The sequence below is a fragment of the Borostomias antarcticus genome, assembly GCF_949987555.1.
Source record: "Borostomias antarcticus genome assembly, chromosome: 12".
NCBI classification, from domain to species: domain Eukaryota; kingdom Metazoa; phylum Chordata; class Actinopteri; order Stomiiformes; family Stomiidae; genus Borostomias; species Borostomias antarcticus.
Window position 1 is genome coordinate 22,318,615 of NC_140245.1, and position 25,497 is coordinate 22,344,111.

The following is a 25,497-nucleotide window of genomic DNA, read 5'->3' on the forward strand; positions in this document are numbered from 1 at the left end:
AAATTAATCAGTGGGTTGCTACTGGGAATCAGTTCATCACTGACAATATTGACTTATGCTTACATGTTTACATAAGTCAATATTGGGCAACATAGTGGTGTTAATGTTAAGCTCAAGAGCTACATGATATAGAGGTGTCAATTACCATTTGTGTGAATACAGGTTATGGTCCTCATGAAATGTGGGACAAAAAGGATAATTTTGTAAGTGCTCAGTGGCCACCATCAGAGCTGGCCTGCTCCAAAGCAATCTGACCGCTGACAAGAGTTCTCATTCTGTGAATTTTTTAAGACAATGTCCATTCATCTTTTGGTCACAGTTATCCAGGTGTCGTCTTTTGGCGTGGACACGAGTTCGTACTTGGCCTCCACGACCTGCCCCCCCACTCGGTGTAGCTTCAGACGGCGTACCAAGGTGGCGAGGAGGACCGTCGCTACAGTGTAGGCAAACCTGAGGGCAACACACAGACAGGGTTGTGTGTGAGATAACTAGAAAATGTGACAGTTTTCATTGTTGATTAGTTAGAAAACCTTTACCTAAGCTCAGGACAGGCCTGATTCCCTGAGAATCCAAGCAGAGAGAAGCTTTTCCTGGCCGAGTCATCTTCAAATCGGTCAGGGTCAAATCTGAATGGACCAATAAGAGCAAAAGGGCATTAAAACCACATATATACTAACCTAATTCCCAGGCTTTATTATGTAATGGGAATCCAGCAGAAATGCAAACAGACCTGTAGGGAACGACCCAGGTGTTAGCATCCTTCAGGACCACGCCCAGAGCATAAATCACAAGAGTCTGAAAACAACAGACATTTTGACCAATTCCTGTGAAATAACATTCATTTTGATATTCTATATGTAACCTGGTGAATTGTGAGTCCTCGTGGAGTGATTGTAGTCCTCTGAGGTAGTGCTACAGTAGCAAGCAGTTGGTGAAACTCACTCCCCTAGTATAAAGGATGTGCTAACGACCCTGCCGATAAAGATACATCTCTTGGCAAAGTTGTTAGCACATCCGCCTTGCGAGCGCAACGTCGCAGGTTCTCGTCCCGCCCTGAACAACATGGGTCAAACGGACGAGAAACACAAAGCAGACGATTGTACTACCGTCACATTTAGTCAACATGTAGTGGGGCAAGACTTTCACCAATCAGGGTGAAAACTTTGATTGATTGATTGACCAATCAGGGTGCGAGAGAGATTCAGAGCTGATACCTCTTTAGGAATGACATGCTCATCTACTTTCCCCTCTATTTCCTGTAGTCGTGCCGCTACGGGCGTCAGCTTGGCCGTCCTCACCGTCTCATTCAGAACCTGCTGGCAGTACCTGTACAGGGACAGAAATGACATCATGGTCACTCCCTGACAACAACAAGCACCAACTACTGTAGAGCTTGTTGCGTTCACACTGTACATGTGATTCAGGCGTCAGAACTCACCTTAGCTGAGGGATTTTATCAAGTGAGACAGGATCAGAACCCAAGACATCCTCGAGCTCCTGATACAGCTTTTCCTGGACTTCCTCTGAGGTGGACAGGAAATGGACTGCCCAGACGCACACTGGGAAAACACCACACCACAAAGAGAGACATGCTGTGTGTGAGAGACATCAACTAAATGTGTTATTTGACTAATAATGGTCAAAGCACAAAGCGATCGTCATGAAAGCAGTAGATGATACCGGCTATTATCGGAACATTACTCACAGTTAGCGGTGATCACACAACCTGCCAGGGTGAATACCATGCTGTCCTCCATCATCTACGATAACAACGGCCACACACATTAGGTCTGCTAAGAACACACGACAGACGGATCCAGATGTTCTCCTTTAGATGTAATCAATGCCAATACAGGAATCTCTGAGATCATTTCTAAAAGTCACCTGTCTCTCTGTGAGGTTGGACTGAAGAAGGGTGTCCAAAAATACAGTTTGGCTCCTTTGCGCCTTTCTCTCTTGAGCCAGAGAACGAAGCACGGCCTCCATTTCTGCCAGCGCTATAAATGAACAGACTAATGAGCAAAGATCATTCAAACAGGTATGGATGTACTCAGACCACTAAAGCAGGGAGCTAGCGCTTCCTCACCACTCTCATAGTGTCCTTTCCTGCTCGAGCTCTTCTCTAAAGAGCCGTCCAAGTAGCCTTTCCCGATCTCCGACCAGATCTAGAGAACAAACGGGACTTAGGGAAAAAACAGCGAATAGGCTACAAGCCCAGAAAGGTGGAGTATATTCATTCAATTGTATTTTACTTGATTTCTTATCTTTTATTGTTTTATCTTCCATCTTATTTTCCTGCTCCTTTTATGTCTATTTTCCTGCTCTATTTTATGTATATTTTTATATGAAGCACTGCTTGCACACACTCTGATGTAAAGCACTTTGAGCTGCATTTATTTGTATGAAAGGTGCTATACAAAAAAGTTGTATTATTATTACTACCTGAAATTCAGACAAAAAATTGATCTTACTGCATCATGGTTCTTGATCTTACTGCATCATGGTTCTTAAATGGATCTTACTGCATCATGGTTCTTAAATGGTTCTTACTGCATCATGGTTCTTAAATGGATCTTACTGCATCATGGGTCTTAAATGGTTCTTACTGCATCATGGTTCTTAAATGGATCTTACTGCATCATGGTTCTTAAATGGTTCTTACTGCATCATGGTTCTTAAATGGTTCTTACTGCATCATGGTTCTTAAATGGTTCTTACTGCATCATGGTTCTTAAATGGTTCTTACTGCATCATGGTTCTTAAATGGTTCTTACTGCATCATGGTTCTTGCGGAAGCGGATGACTTCAGTATCGTCTATGAAGCGCTCCCCCAAGGCGAGCTGAGTGACAGCTTTCATGGCCAATCCTAGGAGATGCGCACAGAGGGGGGTGTGCTGGGCCTGGGGGAAAGACTGCCACTTCCCCACCAGCTGCTCCACCAGCTAGGACAACAAACCACCACAGGAAGCACTAATACGTCATACATACACATACTGTAATGATTCATAGAGAAACAGGCATTATGTACAATACACAAACCTTAAGCAACAGGGGGAAGTTGTTGTTCAGGGTGCTGTTGATGGCGCTCTCATACACCTTCTTCCGAAGCATGGCTTCAGTGGGCCCCCCTCCCATTCCTGACTGGTACCCCAGCAACGACTTCAGCATGGTCTCAAACGAGTCCGCTACAGACGGGGGTAGGAGATGACATTGGGTTGGGTGGGGGGAAAGGACAGTTACAGTATCTCGTCCGCAAACTGCATTCAACATTCTGGTTAAAAACAACATTGAATTCCTTCAATGCAAAATCTCCCCATCATTTCCTAGATTCTTGATGCATATCTGACAATAGTGTAGTTAGGAAACTGGTGGACAGCATTCTGACAGAGAAACGTCCATGCCCAGAAGTCCACCTCTGTCCCTGGTACTCACTCGTCCTGTTGGGGTTGATGTGCTGCCGAAGCTGTTCCACTGAGGCCAAGCTGACTACAGGACGACCACCGAACCAGAAGGACGCCACGGGACCAAACTGGCCATGTAGACTGTCTAGGAACTCATGTAGGCTTCCTCTGCTCACAATATCTTGGAGGTTGCCATCCCTATAGAGAGAAAAGGGAAAGGAAAAACACAAATGAGTACAATTGTGTCCGAGCCTTAGTGATTTAGACAAGCAGACAGTGAAAGCGATGCTGCTTACTTCTCCTCTGTAGGGTTGAGGCCGGGGATTCCAGAAGCACGTCTTGATGACTGTTGGAAGAGAGGGTGCTTAGGTCATTAGCATGATGGCAAAGTAATTACCAAACGACCTGTCAACTTTGTTCCACAACTTTCGATGTCAGCTTAAATTAGTAAATTGTTGCCCTGTAGCACATCTTCATGACAAAATGTGGGACCCCAGACATAATTGCAGGGATGCACCTAATGGCAAACTACCACACTGGCTAGACTTGCCACAGGAAATGCTCATTTGAGTGGTCGAATCTTACAAGTTGCAACATATAGCAATGTATTACAGCTAACGTTGACAAATACAAGTTGTAACGGTTAGTAAACAAACTTGCAGGCAGCACAGAAGTTACTGTTTAGATCCTCCCACTGCAATGCTAACGTTAGCTAGCATAGCCACTCTTACGTGACAGCCAGGTAGCACTACTAGATCAAGGATAGCTGCTAGCTAGTCAGAAGTTACTCCAGAGGTCTTGCATTTGGCTGAAGACAGTAATTATTTACTTACCGGGTACAGATAGAGAACTGCCCCGACCAAAATGATGACAAACGTAACAGCAAAAATGGCAAAGTCCAGCATGATGGTTTGTCTCACTCGAAAATGTGTTTCCCTAGCTAACTGATCTGTTCATTGATAATGTGTAATGCTAGTAGCTAGCTCATAGCTACCACGTCTACAGTGGACCCATCTGTTATTCTGTGCTCAACTAGCGGTGTCTAAAAAAGCTTTGCATGTCGCCATGGACCAGAGCAGAGTTGTAGGATACAATCCCTTTGATGATAATGAGAAGGAAAACACAGAAGACCGTCTGCTCTCAAATATTCGTAATGGGTCGCCTTAATCATTGATAATGAGGAGCAGCAGAACTGTACTGACACCATCACCTGATAGAGCATTTCTCTATGGAGTGAGGTATTTATCCTGCGTGCTATCTTATCCATCCATCCATCCATCCATCTCTCCATCCATCTTATCTGTCTGTTAGTCTGGCTGTCTATCTATGGAGCGTTTATGAAAATACTATATCATTTCATTCTGGATGATTACAGTGATTTTGTTAAAAGCTGTGATCAAAGTGGATTGTGTCTGAGAGAAAATGTCTGCAGATGGAATATTTCTTAAATAAAATTGTATTTCCACGGGTTCATTTTACAAAACAAGCATGAATGTGAGTCATACAAAATAAACTCAATACCACAAACAATGCATACATATTGCGTTCTCTAATAAAAAATACAGTACAAAATAATATGTGCAACATAAAACAATGATCAAGCTGTCTGTAGTTTGTCCTCTGGTTTCTGGCTCTCAATCTCCATCGCCATCAAAAACCCTGATTAGGAGACAGAGGACGAGGCAGATGAAATGTATTCAATGCAAACATGAAAAAACAACACGGTCTAAGTGTTTCATGGTAGATGTCGTGGCCGTTGTGTGTAACCGACTGTACACCTCTGACCTCTGACCTTGTGTATCTCCCTTCTCACCTTCGGTGTAGTCCATCTCGGGGCGAGTGGAGATGAAGACCCAGGCCAGCCCCACCAGCAGAGCCACCACCAGGTGCACTATGACCCAGGGGTGCAGAACCTGGTGCTCCGACCCTGACGGCCTGGAGAGACGGGGGGGGGGGGGGCGTCATGGTTTAATCACAAAGTCCAAATACTTCCCAAACTTCATCAATATTTCATTCATCCCAAGGGGTGGACCACTACTAACCCTGCCAAGAACACAAGTCAACATTTTTAAAATGTTAATAATGCATCTGCTAAATTATTAACATTATTATCATTGTGTTATTCCATAGATGGTTAGACTCACCACAGGGTCCCATTAAGACTCGGGTACAGATTAATACGGTCACTGACCATCTGCTGACTGAGGGAGAGGACCAGAGCACAGAAGTACACTGCTTAAAAAAGAGGGGAGAGGGAGAGAGAGAGAGAGAGAGAGAGAGAGAGAGAATATAACACATACAAGTATTTTTACAATCTCACAATGTTGTAGTTCGAAGTGCCAGAACAGGGAATAGCCCAGTGCTTATGTCTTATAACACGGTTACAAGCGTCTGACTGGCTCAGAGATCAGCCCTGTCTGAAAAACTCTCACTCACAGAATGAGGCGAGAGCCACCGGGTCCAGGGTGACAAACTCTCTGACGGCCAACGAGCCCTTGGCCAGGTTCACCCTGGAAATGAGAGACAATGAGTATTAAGAGTAAGACTGTGATGTTGCTGTTGAATTGTGTTGCTGTGTCTGTGGGTGTCGTGAAAACGCGGACGTTGACGCTACGACTGTGTCATGGTGTGATCCATTACAACACACAAGCACTTCGTGGTTCTCACACACACACACACACAGGCACGCAGGCATGTGCACACACAGCTCACCTGTCGAAGGCAGACACGGTGCTGACAGCCAGCAGTAGGTAGAAGAGGCACTGGGCTGGGTAAGCCAGGCTGTGGTACTGCTGGAGCAGGTTGGGGAAGGCTGTCAGATGCCGTCCAGCCAGAACGTACACTACGATGATGTTCCACACAGCCAACCCCGCCAGCAGCCCATGGCAGAAGAGACCAATCACCCTGAGAGAGAGAGAGAGAGAGAGGGAGAGAGACAGAGAAAGAGAGAAGAGAGAGACAGAGAGAGAGAGAAGAGAAGAGAGAGAGACAGAGAAAGAGAGAGATAGTTAACGGATGCCAGAACCCGCACATGCCTGTGGAAACATCTAGTGTTATTGCTCACCTGAAGCCAGCGTGGACCCTGATGGACACGTCTCTGGTCGTCCACGTTGGCGGATGGAAATCCATGTAGTTGTCCATCTGGTCACTGGTCTTCCGTCTGTCTGAGCGATCGGTCGCTTGGAACCGCTCTGCAAGTTAGATTAGTTACATGTAACTCCAATCACTACCTTATATGGACCATGGGGCTCAATATCGGGCCAAAGAAGTGACAAAATCCAAGTTTACAGGAAGTAGTAGAGGGCCCCAGGGTTACTCACTGTTCCTCTCTACAAACACCTTCCCCATTGGCTGGCTCAGGCCCAGAGGGGCGGAGAACAGGGAGAGCTGTGAGATGACTGGTTGGGCATCAGTGATGATGTCATCGTCCTCTACATCCAGCTCGTCGTCGTACGGTGGCTCTGGAACCTTCAGCGTCCTTAACGTGACAAACAAAAGAGACCCAGACAGAGTGAGAACGCTGTGGCCTGTGTTGTGTTGTGTGTGATGAGTGAGAGGGATACACTTGGCTGTCTCGTACTTCTTCTTCTTGGGCTTCTTGACAACTTCCTCCACGTCTGTGTTCTGATCAACGCCATCCCCGTTGACCAGGTCTGTCTGGTCGCTCTCCGGATCTGAGACGACCCAAAACATGAACACCGACTCAGCCCAGAAAAACATGAACACCGACTCAGCCCAGAAAAACATGAACACCGACTCAGCCCAGAAAAACATGAACACCGACTCAGCCCAGAAATGTTTGGGGGGAAAAAGAGAGAGGAGGAGCGAGTGTCGTGGCTGTATTTGGTTTACCGGTGGATGAAGGCTTCTTCTTCCTCTTCCTCCTCTGAGTTGGGCCCTCGGTCTCAGGAGGGGTCTTACTGACCTCCGACGCCCGGCCACTCTTCAGACCCCCCAGCTCCATCCCGGGGTCTGCTGAGGACATACCCGTTAGGGACAAGCGCTCTGCTGAGGACATACCTGTTAGGGACAAGTGCTCTGCTGAGGACATACCCGTTAGGGACAAGCGCTCTGCTGAGGACATACCCGTTAGGGACAAGCGCTCTGCTGAGGACATACCCGTTAGGGACAAGTGCTCTGCTGAGGACATACCCGTTAGGGACAAGCGCTCTGCTGAGGACATACCCGTTAGGGACAAGCGCTCTGCTGAGGACATACCCGTTAGGGTCAAGCGCTCTGCTGAGGACATACCCGTTAGGGACAAGCGTTCTGCTGAGGACATACCCGTTAGGGACAAGCACACTACGCCTCCACATGCAGTAACGAACACAGTCGACTGGGTAAAAACTTGCAGTCTGATGCAAATGCTAGACTACGATATATTTCAAAGTGTTGATGTATGATCGGGCGCTATCAAACCCACCCTCTAAGTTCTCCACACTGTCCACCTCCTTTTTCATCTTCTTCTTCTTGCTCTTAGGTACCGGCATATCGTCTACACACGGGATGAAACAGGCAATGACCAGGAATATTCAAGAAGGAGGCTGCAATGTGGATTCATGAGGTTATTCACACAAACCCTCTTTACACCTGGCATTAAATGCATTTTGGGTGATCTGATTGCAATTGGATAGTCCTAAACCACATGGAAGTACAGGTGTAAATGCACTCAAAACGCATTGAGGATGGATTGAGATCTGATCAGCCAAGTGTAAATGCAAATGTGTTTTCAATCCACATACAGCAATGTTAAACTGATGTGACGTTCAGCTGTTTGAGCTGGATAGAGCAATCTGATCTCAACCGGATCTCAATTTATGTGATTGATCATTTTGTGCAAATACCTCCCATTTTGAACGCGCTCATAGCTAGATTGGAGCAGCTGGTTAGATTTAACGAGTTGATAGCCACCGTCGTGGTGCCGTTTATCCGTGATTGCGGTAGTTTGGTTTACTCAAGCGAGCTAGCGAAAAGTTATAAGTTATCCTGGATATGTTGAACTAGCTTCGTAGTACAGGGTCCAGGTGTAAATGTAATCAGGTTCAATCATATCTACTGTAGATATAATCTGGATACCAGACACATTTTAAAGACACAATTTAACCCCAACTCACCACCAGTGTCTTGACTTGAATCCATGTAGCATTCATGAAGAAAGGGAAGATAGAGATTTCAATTAAATACATGAAACAGCACCTCTCTAAACATGATCACATCTAAAAACAGGTCCCACATGGAGACACTCACCTTGGCATGGGAGGTAGTGCACGCTGTCCACGCTAAGAGACAAAAGAAGAATAAATTAGGGCCAGAGGAAGTGTAATAGGTTGCATCACTTAGGTAAGGAATGTGTTATGACAGTTTCCAAAGTGAAATGTCTAAGTGATACACAGTTCTCAGTCAAAGTGGATGTAATGGATGCCACAAACAATAATAAACATCTCAACAAGCCTCCTAACCAGCTCTGTACCCAACTAGGCTATGATGGACTCAACTGAGACGTTTCTTCTGCAGAAAAGACCCAGCAGAAGCATACTAAACTATAACTTGCTTTAGAGGAAACTAAAACTCACCAAATGTTTTCATTCGATCAAACAGTGAAGCAGGGTCACAGGCTATTCCTGGCCCAGCTGACGCGGTCTAATCCCGAGCTAAATCTGACATACATCTGCTCGGCATTTGGATTACCGACCAATACAGCAGCACTATAGATCAACTACCTACAGTAGATCCCTGTAGGTAATAACGGTTGAGTTCAGCGACTGTGACACCGTTCAGTAAAAACCTAACGACAATAACCACATATTGACAACGTCTAGCTACTCGTTCTGTATGAAGTTTGCTAACAAAATGTTGGCTAATAACTCTACTGTATAGGTTCATTCAAACAGATGGGATTTCATCCCATGTTTGTTCCTGCATAGATCTATTCAGGTTCATCCTCCTCCTCCTCATCACCACCATCATCTACTTTAAAGGGCAGTAGTTACCTGTGGAATAGGCGGGAGATCCCTCCGCCGCGTGCTCTGGACCTAATGAACATGGACAGATCCGTTATCTTAAGTAGCCTAACGTTGATTTGATGCATCGCTTCAAATGAGTTTTACACATTACCTTGAATTCTCCAGTATCCATATCCAAATGTGATAATACAAACTCGGGAAAGCACTGGTAGACTAGCTAAAATGATCACGAATTAGCTAACATTTGCATACTGGTTGCCAAGCGGTTGTTTACCCAAGCTTGTTTATATTCCGTGTTACTACCACGGCGTTTTGGTGTTCAACACACCGAGGTACTTCCTGTATGTAGTCTTCAAAATAAAAGTCCCGATTTATACTAAAGTCCAGCAGCAGCACGTTCTATTTATATAATTTTGCTATACCACACAAATACACTCTCAAAAAATGATTGTTTTCAAAATTCTGTTTTTATTTGTCACGTCATGTATATCATGCCATTATATAACACTACATATTATGCTTTAAAGTAGTTACATTTCAAGAACAATAAGTAATAAAACAAGCGCAAATTCACAATAGCTGCGACCATGAACGCGCACGTGCTGGCAGACCACACTTTTGTGGACACACATTTTTGTGGACCGACCGACAATCGATCTCTTCCAGTCTTCATTCTACCCTCGGTCTCTTCCAGTCCATCCACCTCTTCATTCTACCTTCCTCCACTCCAGCTTCTCCACCTCCTGGTCTCCTGCCATGTCCCCCTCTTCTTCCACAGCCTCCGGTTCCCTCAGGACTCGTCCGTGGGGCGGATCCAGTTGACCGGAACCCACTGAGGCTCATCCTGAGCTCTCCTCACCGCCGCCAGCAGCTGCGCGCACGACTCCTGCAGCTCGTCGTTCACGATCACATAGTCAAAGAGCTGGCAGACCTGGGACTCCATCTTCCTGGCGGCTTCCTGCATCTCATGGACGTCCTCCTCCTGCGGCAGTGAGGAGGAGAATCTCTTCAACCATCTCACGACCTCCAGACTACATCACCTGACCTTCTGACTACATCACCTAACCTCCAGACTACAGTACATCACCTGACCTCCAGACTACATCACCTGACCTCCAGACTACATCACCTGACCTCCAGACTACATCACATAACCTCCAGACTACATCACATAACCTCCAGACTACATCACCTGACCTCCAGACTACATCACCTGACCTTCAGACTACATCTGAAGGTGACTACATCACCTAACCTTTAGACTACATCACCTGACCTCCAGACTACATCACCTGACCTTCTGACTACATCACCTAACCTTTAGACTACATCACCTGACCTGACTACATCACCTAACCTTTAGACTACATCACCTGACCTGACTACATCACCTAACCTTTAGACTACATCACCTGACCTTCTGACTACATCACCTGACCTGACTACATCACATAACCTTCAAACTACATCACCTAACCTTCAGACTACATCACATAACCTTTAGAATACATCACCTAACCTTCAAACTACATCACCCAACCTTCTGACAACCACTAAGCGGATCCCCAGTGAGGATCCCATTTTAGGGTCTTTCTTCACAATGAGGTTCCAAGAGACATTCAAATCCAAAGTTAATGAAAGCCAAATGATCTGAGTGCTTTCTTACTTTGAAAGGGCGGTTGACGTGGTAACTGGTGGTTATCTTGGCGTTCTGTCTGGTCTCCATCATACGTTCGGCACTGGGTGGCTTCACATAGACAACGTAGGCCTTCAGCTCATGCGTCCTCACTGACTGGATGGCCTGCGCGGTGGATTCAGATGAACACGGTGAGTAATTAGGATCCAGGATAAACAAGCACCGCAGTAAAAGGTCAGATCAATGGCCGCCCAGGGAGGGAAACGCAGGACCCACCTGAGGCTCGATGTCCATGACGCAGATCTTCCCGTTGTTCAGAACCTCCTTCACGGCCTCAACGCTGGTGCCATAGAGCTGCCCCTTGTACTCCCCATACTCCAAGAACCTGTCAACGCACAACGCCTTGGCTTAGAGGTTTAACTGACAGCCTCAAATCAATGTGTAGGTAGAGGAGGAGTAGAGCTACTTCCTAAGCCTGAAGCAGGGTTGGTACCTGTGGTTATACACCATGTTATCAAACAGCTCTCTGTTGGTGAAGTGATACTCTCGGCCAGACTGCTCATAGTTCTTGGGCGCTCGTGTGGTGTCTGGTGGAGGTGAAAACGATATCTTATACCGAGCTCATATCAGCAGGTATTAAATACATGTCAAAAATCACAGAACTTGGATATAAACAAGTTTAGGAAAATAACAGCGAGATTGTGGTGCGTACGAGGAACTGCCCCTTGGTAGACGTTAGGGTTGGTCTCGATAAGTCTTCTCCGAAGTTCATTCACGCCAACTCCAGAGGGACCTGAGAGGACAGAAAGACATGCAAACGTCTCCTCTGTCATCACACACACTCTAATATGAAGACACTCCTCCACCCATGAATAAACTAATCAGAATCAACACACTTCTTGCTGTTAGCGAACCCTTGAACCTCAACCCCTGGCTGGGGCCTTACCCAGGAGGGCGATGACGCGGTGTTTGTCCTGCGGGTGGCGCTGGTACCTCACCACCTCCTCGTAGGGCGTGGTCAGGGCGCCGAGGCAGCCGCTGGTAGGACTTCCGCGTGCGGCCGGCTGATTGGTGCTGTGGGACCTCCTCCGGCAGAGACGCAGGCTGCGACGGAACCCAGCTATGGGGGAGCGAGGATCAACACCACCATCCACCAGGTCAGCATGGAGATACATATATATACAGTATATACACACGGCTGTATCTGTCAGGGTAATGGGTTAGGGGTAATGGCGCTCACCTAGGTAGATGCCCTTGATGTTGCTGCTGAGTTCACCCTCTTCTAGATGAAGGGAAAGCAAAAGAGATGACGGGATGAATGGTGTACATTCCAATAACCCAGAGACAAGACACACACAAACACAAACACACACAAGACAAACACAAATACAAACACACACACACAAGACACACACAAACACACATGTGTGTAAGCTCCTCTGGCATTTCCCAGAATTCATAGGGAGAGAAAAACAATAGGAAAAACAGTGGTTCTACTAGAGCACCCGAAGAGGACGAGACAGCGTGGTTCTACTAGAGCACCGGAAGAGGACGAGACAGCGTGGTTCTACTAGAGCACCCAGCGTGGTTCTACTAGAGCACCCGAAGAGGACGAGACAGAAATACGATGAGGAAAGAAAGAAACCTGATCTGCATAACAACACAGAACTACTGATCTGCATAACAACACGAAACAGACCACAATATTTTCAAAATATAGTGTGTTATCCACAAGCAACAAGTGCACAAGTTATGCCAAATGAGAGCACAATGACAGGATTCAACAAAGACTTACCTACCAGATTCAAAGGCCTCGTCTGCTTGGGAAGGATCGGTAAAAGAGACGGGGAATCATTTCAGAAACGGGGAAATATGAAATGAGAAAACCACAAAGAGTGGGAGGAGAGACAGAGAGGTCCTCACCTGCCTCCACACACTTCTCCTCACCTGCCTCCACACACTTCTCCTCACCTGCCTCCACACACTTCTCCTCACCTGCCTCCACACACTTCTCCTCACCTGCCTCCACACACTTCTCCTCAACGGCCATCACGTCCTCCTCTGAGACAGGCATGACATGGAGGGACATCACAGAGGTGTTAGACATGGAGGGACATCACAGAGGAGTTAGACATGGAGGGACATCACAGAGGAGTTAGACATGGAGGGACATCACAGAGGTGTTAGACATGGTGGGACATCACAGAGGTGTTAGACATGGTGGGACATCACAGAGGAGTTAGACATGGTGGGACATCACAGAGGAGTTAGACATGGAGGGACATCACAGAGGTGTTAAACATGGAGGGACATCACAGAGGAGTTAGACATGGAGGGACATCACAGAGGAGTTAGACATGGAGGGACATCACAGAGGTGTTGGACATGGAGGGACATCACAGAGGAGTTAGACATGGAGGGACATCACAGAGGTGTTAGACATGGAGGGACATCACAGAGGAGTTAGACATGGTGGGACATCACAGAGGAGACATGACGGTAGGACAGCGACACACTCACACTAAGGACTGGTTGGATAAGATCTAGGGATGCACCGATATGAACATTTTGGCCGATACTGATAACAGATATTAGCATTGCTGTCATGGCCGATAACCGATATTTACCGATGTCGATATGTTCTGTATAAAAACAAGTTTCTATGACAATCAAATGTTATACATACTGAAAAACGCATGTCAAACACGGAAACACTGTCTCTATTTACAAAACATTCTGAAAAGCCGATAAATCATAGATTTACCACATTGTTTCCCCTCAAAAACAACACAACAGCAGATAGACAGAAATAAACATCGACCCTGTTTTGCACATCAGACCGATACCGATATATAAAAAAAAATACTAACATCGGCCGATATTGATATGATTGTCGATATATCGTGTATCCCTAATAAGAACCATAGGAGATACACATCAAAGACCTACCCTCATCCACTGTGCTCACTCCAGGTAAGCAGGGAAGAACAGACAATCACAGATACACCATGGTGTTACCAGCATGAGCAGACGGTTAGTCAATTTACTTCAGTAAACCTGTATCAGTCATACAGTCATGATATTCCCTCAGGGATGACAGGTAGACGGTGAGCAGCTTCTTACAGGTTTGGGTGCAGATGTGTGGTTGGTGAGGCTGCGACCACCAGAAATCTTTTTGTTTCCTGTCAGGAAAACGTTAGCGTCAGCGTTAGCTCTAGAACTACACAAGGATATGGACAGATAATACTAAAAAAGGCCGTTGATGGTCACCCCAGATGACCAGACCCCTTCAGCCTCGTCTCTGAGCCTCTCACCTGCGGAACAGGTTGGTGGAGGGGATGAGGCCCGCGCAGGCAGAGGTGCTGGGCAGTTTCTTTGCCTGCCACCAGAGGGCGTCTGTCTGGTCCACGATCTCCAGCACGTCTCCCCTCCTGAAGGCCATGCCTGCGTCCACGCAGGGGATGGTGGGGTCCTGATGGGGGCTGTAGTCCGCCATGGCCCGCATGTACAGCTAGGAGACAGGGATCGGGCCAATAAGGTTCAAGGCTAGCACATGTTAATGAAGGTGAAATATCCAATTAGCTTTCACCGAACCAGCTGTTGTCCTCCTGAAGAAAACACATTTGCTTTGGCGTCTCCAGGCTAAATCAGTGCACATGGCGTTGTTGGCTCACCATGGTCTGGTTGTTGACTGTCCTCTCGGTGATGGGGACTACCTTGAACATGATGGTGCCATGACACTGCGCCTGTGGGACCAAACACACAATAACACACCTTTGTAGAAAGTCCCAGGCTATGGACGACAGACTGGGCTGTGTGTGTGTGTTTGTGTGTGTGTGTGTGTGTGTGTGTGTGTGTGTGTGTGTGTGTGTGTGAGGCCTGCAGCTGGACCTACCAGTATCTGTATGACCTGCTCAGGCTCCATCCCGTCCACAGGGTAGCTGTTGACCTCTATGATCCGGTCACCTGCGCGCAGCAGACCTGCAACCCCCCCAGAGACGCCACACAGAGCACAATACAGACCGGTCAGTTGGGTGATGACCTGTCAGCTGAGTGGCTCTGATGCACGTTTAACAGCCACATGCGGAAAAAAGGAGAGACTGATCCACAGAAAAGCTGTAGAGAGAGAGACACAGGTAAAGAATGAGAGAGAGAGAGAGAGAGAGAGAGAGAGAAACAGGGAAAGAAGGAGAGAGAGAGAGAGAGAGAGAGAGAGAGAGAGAGGTAGCCTCACCACTGCGGTCAGCCAGTCCTCCGTGGATCACCCGAGCCACCGAAATCTCTCCTGTGACGTCATTCCTCTTGATGGTCGCTCCCTAAGAAACAAAGGGACATGGTTCCAGGGCTACAACACTGTCCTGTAGGTTATAACACTGTCCTGTAGGTTACAACACTGTCCTGTAGGCTACAACACTGTCCTGTAGGTTATAACACTGTCCTGTAGGTTATAACACTGTCTTGTAGGTGATAACACTGTCCTGTAGGTTATAACACTGTCCTGTAGGTTATAACACTGTCCTGTAGGTTATAACACTGTCCTGTAGGTTATAACACTGTCCTGTAGGTTACAACACTGTCCTGTAGGTTATAACACTGTCCTGTAGGTTACAACACTGTCCTGTAGGTTATAACACTGTCCTGTAGGTTATAACACTGTCCTGTAGGTTACAACACTGTCATGTAGGTTATAACACTGTCCTGTAGGTTACAACACTGTCCTGTAGGTTACAACACTGTCCTGTAGGTTATAACACTGTCCTGTAGGTTACTACACTGTCCTGTAGGTTATAACACTGTCCTGTAGGTTATAACACTGTCCTGTAGGTTACAACACTGTCCTGTAGGTTATAACACTGTCCTGTAGGTTACAACACTGTCCTGTAGGTTACAACACTGTCCTGTAGGTTATAACACTGTCCTGTAGGTTATAACATCGACCTGTAGGTTATAACATCGACCTGTAGGTTATAACACTGTCCTGTAGGTTATAACACTGTCCTGTAGGTTACAACACTGTCCTGTATGTTATAACACTGTCCTGTAGGTTATAACACTGTCCTGTAGGTTATAACACTGTCCTGTAGGTTACAACACTGTCCTGTAGGTTATAACACTGTCCTGTAGGTTATAACACTGTCCTGTAGGTTATAACACTGTCCTGTAGGTTACAACACTGTCCTGTATGTTATAACACTGTCCTGTAGGTTATAACACTGTCCTGTAGGTTACTACACTGTCCTGTAGGTTATAACATCGACCTGTAGGTTATAACACTGTCCTGTAGGTTACACCATGACAGGTGAGGATGGAAGCATCATGAATCAACAGGGGATGAGTTCAGGGGATGAGTTCATTCTTTATTTAGAGAACAATCTTTCATTCACATACAAAATGAAAAGCACAGGCCGCCTGGACGACCATGTGAACGACGGGGTGGAGTCACACGATGACGCCTGGCATGGTTCTGACACACAGAGACACGGTGGACCGGACCCAGAGACACAGTGGACCGGACCCAGAGACGGTGAAGGGTAGGGACAGCCGGGGTCGTCCTCCCCAGAACACATACCACAATGGCAAAGGACACGGGGAGTGATGAGGACGAGAGAGAAGATTAGAGGTATAAATGCCTGTTTGAAGCCCAGCTCTTCGGAGGAAGCAGGAGAGGAGTGGACCAGCCCGTGAGGCGCTGGAGGGGACAGGACCGGCCGTGAGGCACTGGAGGGGACAGAACCGGCCCGTGAGGCGCTGGAGGGGACAGGACCAGCCCGTGAGGCGCTGGAGGGGACAGGACCGGCCCATGAGGCGCTGGAGGGGACAGGACCAGCCCCTGAGGCGCTGGAGGGGACAGGACCGGCCCGTGAGGCGCAGCAATAGAAGGTCTCAAGACCAGATAAAGGCGAGGCTCATTTCTTCTTTTTCCTTTTCTTCTTCTTCTTCCTCTTCCTCCTCTGATTGGACGGGCCGCATGCCTGCTCACGGTCCAGGGCAGGTGCAGGTTCTGACAAGCCGTTCGGGAGGTGGGGCTGTTTCTCTGGAGATGTGGGCGGCGTCTTGGTCTTCTTCAGTCCCGCCCTGGGTGAGCCGTGGCCAGAGACAGGCGTGAAGTCGCCCCCCTGAAAGGTGGTTGGTCCCTCAGAAGAGCCACTCAGGGAGCTGGAGCAGGAGGAGGGGGAGGAGCAGGAGGTGGAGCATCTGGCCGGCTGTGACCGGGGTGGGCGGGGCTCAATACCCTTCGAGCGACCAGGGGTGAGGTCTTTCCCTGTGACCTCTGTGACCTGTGGGCTGCCCGGTGTGCTGCCGGGAGAGTCCGCCACCCTGGTGGCAGCGATGAGCGCTTGCAGCCGGTCCACCCCGGCGGCCAGGAGCGCCAGTGCCCGGGTGTTGTCCTGGACGCTGGCCGCCATGCGCTCGGCGGCGGACGCCATCTCCCGTCCCAGCAGCCTGACCTCATCGGTGCTGCGCTCCATGGAGCTGGCGGCCTGCTGCACCGTGGACCGCAGCTCGTCCAGGCTCTCCTGACCGGCCGGGTCAGCGAGGGGGGGGCGGGGGTTCGCGTTGGCCCGCCGGCGCTGCATGGGGCTGGGAGGAGCCGTGCAGATGCGGGGGCCGTGGCTCCGGAGCCAGGCAGGGGGGCCGGGCTGGAGGAAGCCGCCGGCGGGGGAATAGTACCCTGGCAGGGAGGGGGGGGGCAGGATCCAGGGCTGGAGGGGCGGGGCGTGGGGGAGGCGGGACAGGGCGCACGCCGACCCCCCATCCACGCTGTGGTCCAGCTCCTCAATCACATCACCTCCAGAGAGTGAGGGGGAGACGGAGGGAGGAGGAGTTCACGGGGGAGATTGGAGGTAGAAGAATAGATATTACTGATCCCAAGAACTACTAGAAATGTAGAATCATTGGATAACCTGATGGATTAAACGGACCTCGTCTTACCGATCAAAACAGAACCGCAGACAGACGGTGATGAGCGGCTCAGGCGCTCTTCCCAGAGGACATTGGTCCGGAACATTCTACAGCTACTCATTGGTTTATAGCGAGGAGGGAGGCGGAGACTGTGCGGGGGCGGGTCTAAGAGGACCTCAGTGGACAGATAGCTGCCTCTCCTACTCGCGGGTCCAGACTGGCTCTGGCCCACTGAGCCTCGGCCCGCGTCCTCTAGCCCTCTGGCCCCCACGGCCCCCCCTGGACTCAGCCTCTGCAGGGTCAGGCGTCTCAGGGTGTCCCAGCGACTGCGGACCCCCCGTCTCGCGCCCCGCTTACATGGGAGACACAGGGCCAGAGTTACCCACCCTGAAACACAGCTTTCACAGGCTACGGAAAAAACGGACCAAAAAGGTCCAAAATGTCTAAAACGACAACTTACAAAATAAAAGGTCAAAAGTATAAATTTTCCGCTGGCATTGAAGTCTGAACAAGTGCTAATAGTTGAAGGTGGAACCAGGTATGTTGTTGATGAGAACGGGAAGAGTCCAGAAGCGCAGACTCACCAGTGGCTGTTTGTTCTTGACCAGACAGACGATCCTCATGGCCTCCTCGTCCTCGGGCAGGTTGTCAGGGATGGGCGCCAGAACCGGCTCAAAGTCCTTCTGGGCCACCGTATCATGGGCTGAGAGGAGGGCCTGGAACAAGTCACAACCGCTAAACACAGAGTCCAGGGAGCCTAAACCTAAACACAGGGGAAGGACATGCGTGGTCTGTGGTGGCACGGTGCCCTGCTGAGCGGGGCGGAGCCTGGCCTCACCTGGAGGTGTGGGTCTCTGAGCAGGCCGTAGAGCTCCCTGACCTCGGCAGAGGGGCTGGCTACTGACCTCAGATCAACCAGCGTCTGGACACACGGGGGACACAGCCGTGAACGACAGTGTGTGAGTGTGAGGGTGAATGTGTGTGTGTGAGAGAGAGAGAGAGAGAGAGACACACCTCTGGTGCGTAGGTCTTACCTGGTGAGAGAGACCAGCAGCGCAGGCTAGGACTGGTGTGGGAGGCGTTCTCTGATACTGCTGGAGACACTCATACACCTGTGTGTGGGAAGGGGAGAGACACAGATCAGTGTGTGTGTGTGTGTGTGTGTGTGTGTGTGACGTCCAGACCCCTGCAGAGCTCGCCTGACCGACCTTGAGCAGCGACTGGAGCCAGGGGCCGTTGAGCAGCGTGAACAGGAGGTCGGCTCCATCGATGTCCTTCCCGATGGAGAGCTTCACCTCCTCAATTACATCAGTCAGGATCTCCCTAAGGCCTGGGCAACACACACACACACACACACACACACAGACGGACACACACCCACAAACACCCCCCCCACACACACACAGAGAGATGGACACACACCCACAAACACCAACACACACACACACACACACAGACAGACGGACAGACGGACAGACACTTACAAACACCTCCCCCACACACACAGAGATGGACACACACCCACACACACACGTAAACGTCAGGGGATTATGACATGATTGGGAGAGAGGGTCATTATGTAAAGACGGATGGACGAGTGTTTCCCTACTGACCGTGTTCTCCCAGTGTGTGTGTGTGTGAGTGTGTGTGAGTGTGTGTTTCCCTACTGACCGTGTTCTCCCAGTGTGTGTGTGAGTGTGTGTGAGTGTGTGTGTGTGTTTCCCTACTGACCGTGTTCTCCCAGTTCAGTGTGAGCCGTCACCACCGCCTGCCTCATGCTGCCCTCCACCCGCCACTCTGCAGAAGGGGAACGGTCAACCTGGCAACCGGGAAAGACAAACCAAGACAAGGGTCTATCTCCTAAAGCCACAAGGGGTTCTTGGTTTCATGGCGCGTCATTGCGGACTAACGCACAGACTTCACCGTGAAACATGGTTGATATAGTAACTTAAAATTGAGTGAAATTGTTAATTTCACTAGAGCATTATGGTCTCTCTATGGAGAAACTAGCCCCAGTGACTGCATGTACAGCATTATGGTCTCTCTATGGAGAAACTAGCCCCAGTGACTGCATGTACAGCATTATGGTCTCTCTATGGAGAAACTAGCCCCAGTGACTGCATGTACAGCATTATGGTCTCTCTATGGAGAAACTAGCCCCAGTGACTGCATGTACAGCATTATGGTCTCTCTATGGAGAAACTAGCCCCAGTGACTGCATGTACAGCATTATGGTCTCTCTATGGAGAAACTAGCCCCAGTGATTGCATGTACAGATCCTCTATGTGAACGCAGTCAGAAGTCATACAGTGAACACAGCATGTGATCTCTCACAGTACTGTACTTGCATAATGACCTCCTTTCAATCTCGAGGCAGTGTTTATGTACATCAGACTTCACATACAGGACCAGGTAGTTGTGTTCTGTGGCATTACTGTACATCCTCAGGACAATATTCTGAATGAAAATCCTCTGAGCGAACAAACAAAAACATTCCTCAAAAGGTGAAAGGTAGCTACAATCCAGCCGACTGTTCTGAGGTCAGTGTAAGGACAGCCGGACCATCCAATCCCTGGATCTGCAATCCTGAGACGGCTCTTACCTCTGCGACGTCTTCTCTAAGTCCCTCAAGATGTAAAACCTTAATTTCTTTCACATCCAGAGGCTCTGTCGTCAGTATACTGTAGTCCAAACGGGAGCAGGAAGATTTCTCCGAGGTAATAACTGGGAGTTTGTCGTGCTTTCGCTCTGGAAGAGAAGGCAGTAATCTCTCTATCCTACTTAATCCCGGGCAAGTGAGCCGTCTCTCCCCGGAAGCGCGGGCAGGGAGCTGCAAAGCTTCTTAACTCTTTCTGCTTTTAACACATGCAGAAACGGGGTGACACACGGCCTGGCTACTCCATGCCAAACTCAGAAAGAAAAAAATGGTGTTTAATTAAGCTGCTGTCAACAGCTGGAGGAGCAAAGACATGTAGCCAGCAGATTAATGCCTAAACTGTAGTCAGTGAACAAGAATAACTACCCACTGCTCAAGCACTGTTAGTCACTCAATACTAACAACACTGGCCGGTACTTGGGTCCCAGCCCGTCTGCTGTCATGTCATTACTGCATCCTATTTGGCAAAATGATAGCTGAACTTTTAGGCCTAAGATTATCTGCTGCTCCGTAAATGGCCTTTTCAAGTAGTGTACTGTATTGTTATTAATTCGCCCTAATCTTATTCTCTGAAGCTTTTTTTTTAATATACTGTACTACAGCACTGGGGTTTATGTTACAGCAGGATTATATTTCACCCAGCGTGATGTCCAGACCCAGACAGAACCAGAACCCCCAAACCATCAGGGAACATCTGAATAAAACCCAAAAGACACACAGACACAAATCCACATTGATATCTTCATCATCCATCACTGGATCACTTTATTGCCCTTAACTGCATGTTGATTTGACCAAAGTGTAAAAGACACAGAGAACAAGCTACAGTATCTCCTCCATGGATCACACCCTTGAGATGACCAGTCCAGACCCCACCTGACTGGTTGAATAACTACCTGGCCTCAGGAGTCAGACAGGAGAATGGGGATTGCTGCTCATGTACAGTAGGTTTCAACATGGTCAACAACCGTTCTGATGTATCCTTCATAAGCAGATCAACACTTCTGATCAATAATCCCAGACTGCCATGATCTATGGAGTGAAGATTACACTTAAGCTGTCACATTTATAACATCCCTTGCTCTATTGGATCTTGTAGGTACCAATGTGCCACAAATGTCCTATTAGATAATCTTGGGCCCAGTACAGCCGTTTGAAGCCACCGAACAGACTTCATTCAGCCTCACAGCGGATCCCAAACTCTAGGGAGTGACTCTCCATGACAGGTTAGAACTAAAACACTTCAATCTGACATGACTGGACAATAAGAGTTTACCCAAGTCACAACAACAATATTGCTTCTTTGGAAAATAAAACATGCATCACCTGCAGTAAAAACAAATAGCTTGAAATTAGTCATATTTTATGAATTTAGGACATATGAACAACTTGTGAGAAACCGCCGGTCTCATCCATGCTATCAAATAAAAGCCCCCTATGATAGAATGAATAACATCTGGGACACATCACACTGATAATGAAGTGTCTTCATCAACAGCTGGGTGCCGTTCAATAACCGTGACAGAGAACATAATAACAGGTTAATAAAAGAGCAGGTTATATTGAGAAACAGACCAGTCTCATTCATATACAGTGGAATACTTACAGTGACAGCGTGTAGTATTTAGTACGAGGCTGCATCAGTACATCCACATGGTGACACTGTACTGTACTACAGTATGACACCACACATCACATGACTTGAATACTGTACTGTACTACAGTATGACACCACACTTCACATGACCTGAATACTGTACGGTAGATTCTGAGAACATGGATACGGACACCGACCCCCCGGCAACAAACGCTTCACTGAACTGGATGCTTCACTACATGGAGAGAACTTCCAACTGAGAACAGGCAGAAGAACCTCAACTGTTGTGTAGTAGCTTTGGTCTTTCTTCCAAAGGATGGAGGGAGAGACAGAGAGAGAGAGAGAGAGAGAGAGAGACAGACAGAGCTATTAGGAGAGGACGGACTCAGTTTTGAATTAATACTGCCGTCATGGTAGAGATATTCTCCGGTGTAGAGCTACAGCTGACTGTATTTCACCTTGTCTGATGTGCCGACCAACTGAATGTGTGATTGTCCTTCTATTACGACTGAGGGGTCACAGGTCGTTGACAGCAGACTAACCTTCAGTGTACACGGTACCAATAAAGATATATCTGTCTGTATGCATGAGGTTCCACCTTCCCCCTGTTTAAAGTAACATCAATGTGATGTTCTGTAGAGGCTGTGCATAGGAGAACATGTTCTTTAAGGTCGGTCAGACGGTCGGACGGAAGCGACGTTGAAGTCCAGTGAATTTGACGCCCTGCTCCCCCAGGGTAGGTCCAGTCAGGACTGGGCGTGGTCACGTGTCACAGCTGAGGTCAGTTTGAGCGTTTCTAGCGACGGGACTCGGCCAGATGTGGACGGTGATGCTTATCGATGACGAGACTGGATCTCTCCTGCAGAACCACAGTAGAACCCTAGAACACTGCGGTTCTCAAGACAACAAACACGAGAGAACAAGCGCTCCTCTGGACGGGTCAAGGGGACAGGGCGGGGGGGGGGATGGGGGGGGGGGGGGGGTCAGCCGTTCGACCGCCCTGTTTAATGGCGAATACAATTAGCTTCTCTGGCAGTATAATATTGATGGACGTGGATCTGTGCATTAATGCTGACAGGGATGGGAGGTAAACGTTTGGAATGGGAGCTCAGTAGTGGGTGTGTAAGTATTAGCGTATGTGTGTGTGTGTGTGTGTGTGTGTGTGTGTGTGTGTGTGTTGTGTAAGCAGACCCATCAGCCTGTCAGGGGAGGGGGGAGGGGCTTGAGGGCAGAGCAGATGGACGATAAGAAGTCATTGTGATCCTCCTCCTCTGTCCATCCTGACACACACACACACACACACACACACACACACCAAAGCCCTCCGATCCCCGCCCCCCCGATTGGCTGACCGGCACATAAGTCCAGAGCGCTGGCATGAGGGTCACTCATGGTCTGAGCACGGCGCCACTTCCTGGCCTCTTTAGGTGATCTTCTCATGCTGGATCTGATAGTAGCACGCCTGAGAGAGAGACATAGAGAGAGACATAGAGAGAGAGAGAGAGAGAGAGAGAGAGAGAGAGGGAGAGAGAGAGACATAGAGAGAGAGAGAGAGAGAGGGAGAGAGGGAGAGAGAGAGAGAAGGAGAGAGAGGAGGGAGAGAGAGAGAGGGAGAGAGAGAGAGGGAGAGAGAGAGAGAGAGAGAGGGAGAGAGGGAGAGAGAGAGAGAAGGAGAGAGAGGAGGGAGAGAGAGAGAGAGAGAGAGGGAGAGAGAAAGAGAAAGAAAAAGAAAGAGAAACAAAGAGAGAGTGATGAGAAAGAATCAGGATGAACTATCAGTTCACACAGATGGAGATTTAAACACACAAGCACATGTACGGTATCCATAAGCACATGACGCTGGTCATATCAAGCTTGTTGTTACCAGTACTATCAAAAAGATTAGGTAGATTGCTAAGTACTGTAAGGAACCCTGCAGGTGTGTGTGTGTGTGTGTGTGTGTGTGTGTAGGTGTGTGTGTAGGTGTGTGTGTAGGTGTGTGTACCTTGAGTGTGGTGAACATGATTCCGTGCTCTCCGTGCTGAACACAGGGGTCCATCAGGTCCTCTATCAGGCTGACCTCTGACCCCAAATTCCTGATCCTGAAAATACAAAACAACCTCAGCCTCATTTCAGGACAACGGCGTTACTGTAAAAACAAAATGGCGGAGTGTCTCTCTAGAGTCCCTGAGAATCAGGTGAAGGGGGACGCAGACCGTCCCGAGAAAAGAAGACCCCCCCCCCTCCACTCACCTCGCACGCAACACCACGTACAGGAAGACAGGAAACAAGTCGTCCATGGACCACAGGAAGTCCGCTTTCAGCAGGGAGAGCACTTCCTGTGTGATCTCTTCGAAGGTCATCTGGATGACCTGCAGCTTGTCTGAGGGGGTGAACGTCGTGCTGCAAGTAGAGAGGGGGGGCAGACTAACGCGTCACATGACGTGGCTTATAACACCCTTAAAACACCCTTAAAACACCCTTAAAACACCCTTATAACACCCTTATAACACCCTTATAACACCCTTAAAACACCCTTAAAACACCCTTAAAACACCCGTATAATACCCGTATAACACCCTTTTAACACCCTTAAAAAACCTTATAACACCCTTATACCCTTATAACACCCGTATAACACCCTTATAACACCCTTATACCCTCTTAACACCCTTATAACACCCTTATAACACCCTTAACACCCTTATAACACCCTTATAACACCCTTATACCCTTATAACACCCTTATACCCTCTTAACACCCTTATAACACCCTTATACCCTTATAACACCCTTATACCCTCTTAACACCCTTATCACACCCTTATAACACCCTTATAACACCCTTATACCCTCTTAACACCCTTATCACACCCTTATAACACCCTTATAACACCCTACACCCCAGTGTTTGAGACTTGGCTGGATTTTCAAAGTCTACCTGATCTGCTGCAAGGTTTCCACCGCAGAGGCAAAGCACGCATCCTTTGTGCTGGCGATAACCTAGAAGAGATAGAACGACATAGAGAGAGAGAGAGAGAGAGAGAGAGGGGAGAGAGAGAGAGAGAATAGTTATTACACACTAACCGGGTCATAGATAAAGAATGCAGTTCTCATTAATGTGCATTGAGGGGCTGCGTGCGATGTTGCCTCTCAGCCACCAGAGGGCAGCGTTGTGGCCTACCTGCTGCTTCTCCCCCGACACCGGGATGGACACCGGGATGGACACGGTGAAGGACATGGGCCAGAACTTCCTGAACAGGACGTGAGCAGAACAGAGAGACGAGGTCACATCCAGTCAAAAATGTCACGACCACCACTCAAACCGACATGGCTTCTAAGAGCGAAATGTGATTGGCTGT

The 25,497-nt window shown here is 48.4% G+C and overlaps 4 protein-coding genes across 4 annotated transcripts in view; all 4 read right to left on the reverse strand.

Moving 5' to 3' along the window:
• Positions 1 to 7: 7 nt before the first annotated feature.
• cyp20a1 (cytochrome P450, family 20, subfamily A, polypeptide 1) lies at positions 8 to 4,396 on the reverse strand. The gene is made up of 13 exons (XM_084447450.1): positions 4,235 to 4,396; positions 3,698 to 3,747; positions 3,433 to 3,599; positions 3,040 to 3,185; positions 2,775 to 2,942; positions 2,087 to 2,165; positions 1,885 to 1,997; positions 1,706 to 1,760; positions 1,439 to 1,559; positions 1,215 to 1,326; positions 731 to 795; positions 537 to 626; positions 8 to 450 (listed from the first exon to the last, which is right to left on the reverse strand). The coding sequence occupies exons 1-13, from the start codon at positions 4,304 to 4,306 to the stop codon at positions 303 to 305; spliced, it is 1,386 nt and encodes a 461-aa protein (XP_084303576.1). The 5' UTR covers positions 4,307 to 4,396; the 3' UTR covers positions 8 to 302.
• A 602-nt stretch (positions 4,397 to 4,998) lies between these two features.
• Positions 4,999 to 9,651, reverse strand: tmem237b (transmembrane protein 237b; the record flags this gene model as incomplete). The annotated part of the gene is made up of 14 exons (XM_084446499.1): positions 9,516 to 9,651; positions 9,392 to 9,433; positions 8,649 to 8,680; positions 8,516 to 8,529; positions 7,825 to 7,896; positions 7,254 to 7,373; positions 6,982 to 7,075; positions 6,722 to 6,879; positions 6,466 to 6,592; positions 6,114 to 6,305; positions 5,838 to 5,911; positions 5,546 to 5,633; positions 5,215 to 5,336; positions 4,999 to 5,060 (listed from the first exon to the last, which is right to left on the reverse strand). The coding sequence occupies exons 1-14, from the start codon at positions 9,534 to 9,536 to the stop codon at positions 4,999 to 5,001; spliced, it is 1,218 nt and encodes a 405-aa protein (XP_084302625.1). The 5' UTR covers positions 9,537 to 9,651.
• Positions 9,652 to 9,940: 289 nt separating this feature from the next.
• On the reverse strand, positions 9,941 to 19,680 carry mpp4b (MAGUK p55 scaffold protein 4b; the record flags this gene model as incomplete). Its single annotated transcript, XM_084446500.1, has 18 exons — positions 9,941 to 10,346; positions 11,031 to 11,165; positions 11,277 to 11,385; positions 11,494 to 11,587; positions 11,713 to 11,793; positions 11,947 to 12,120; positions 12,241 to 12,394; positions 12,487 to 12,493; positions 14,048 to 14,182; positions 14,315 to 14,511; positions 14,675 to 14,746; positions 14,896 to 14,981; positions 15,235 to 15,316; positions 18,488 to 18,619; positions 18,742 to 18,825; positions 18,938 to 19,015; positions 19,112 to 19,233; positions 19,635 to 19,680. The coding sequence occupies 18 exons, from the start codon at positions 19,678 to 19,680 to the stop codon at positions 10,155 to 10,157; spliced, it is 1,980 nt and encodes a 659-aa protein (XP_084302626.1). The 3' UTR covers positions 9,941 to 10,154.
• Positions 19,681 to 21,319: 1,639 nt separating this feature from the next.
• als2b (alsin Rho guanine nucleotide exchange factor ALS2 b) overlaps positions 21,320 to 25,497 on the reverse strand; it is a 24,715-nt gene continuing 20,537 nt past the window's right edge. The window contains 5 exon segments of the mRNA XM_084447488.1: positions 21,320 to 23,618; positions 24,141 to 24,237; positions 24,389 to 24,538; positions 25,077 to 25,138; positions 25,320 to 25,389. Of these exon segments, the coding sequence (XP_084303614.1) occupies positions 23,580 to 23,618; positions 24,141 to 24,237; positions 24,389 to 24,538; positions 25,077 to 25,138; positions 25,320 to 25,389 (418 nt within the window). The 3' untranslated portion in view covers positions 21,320 to 23,579.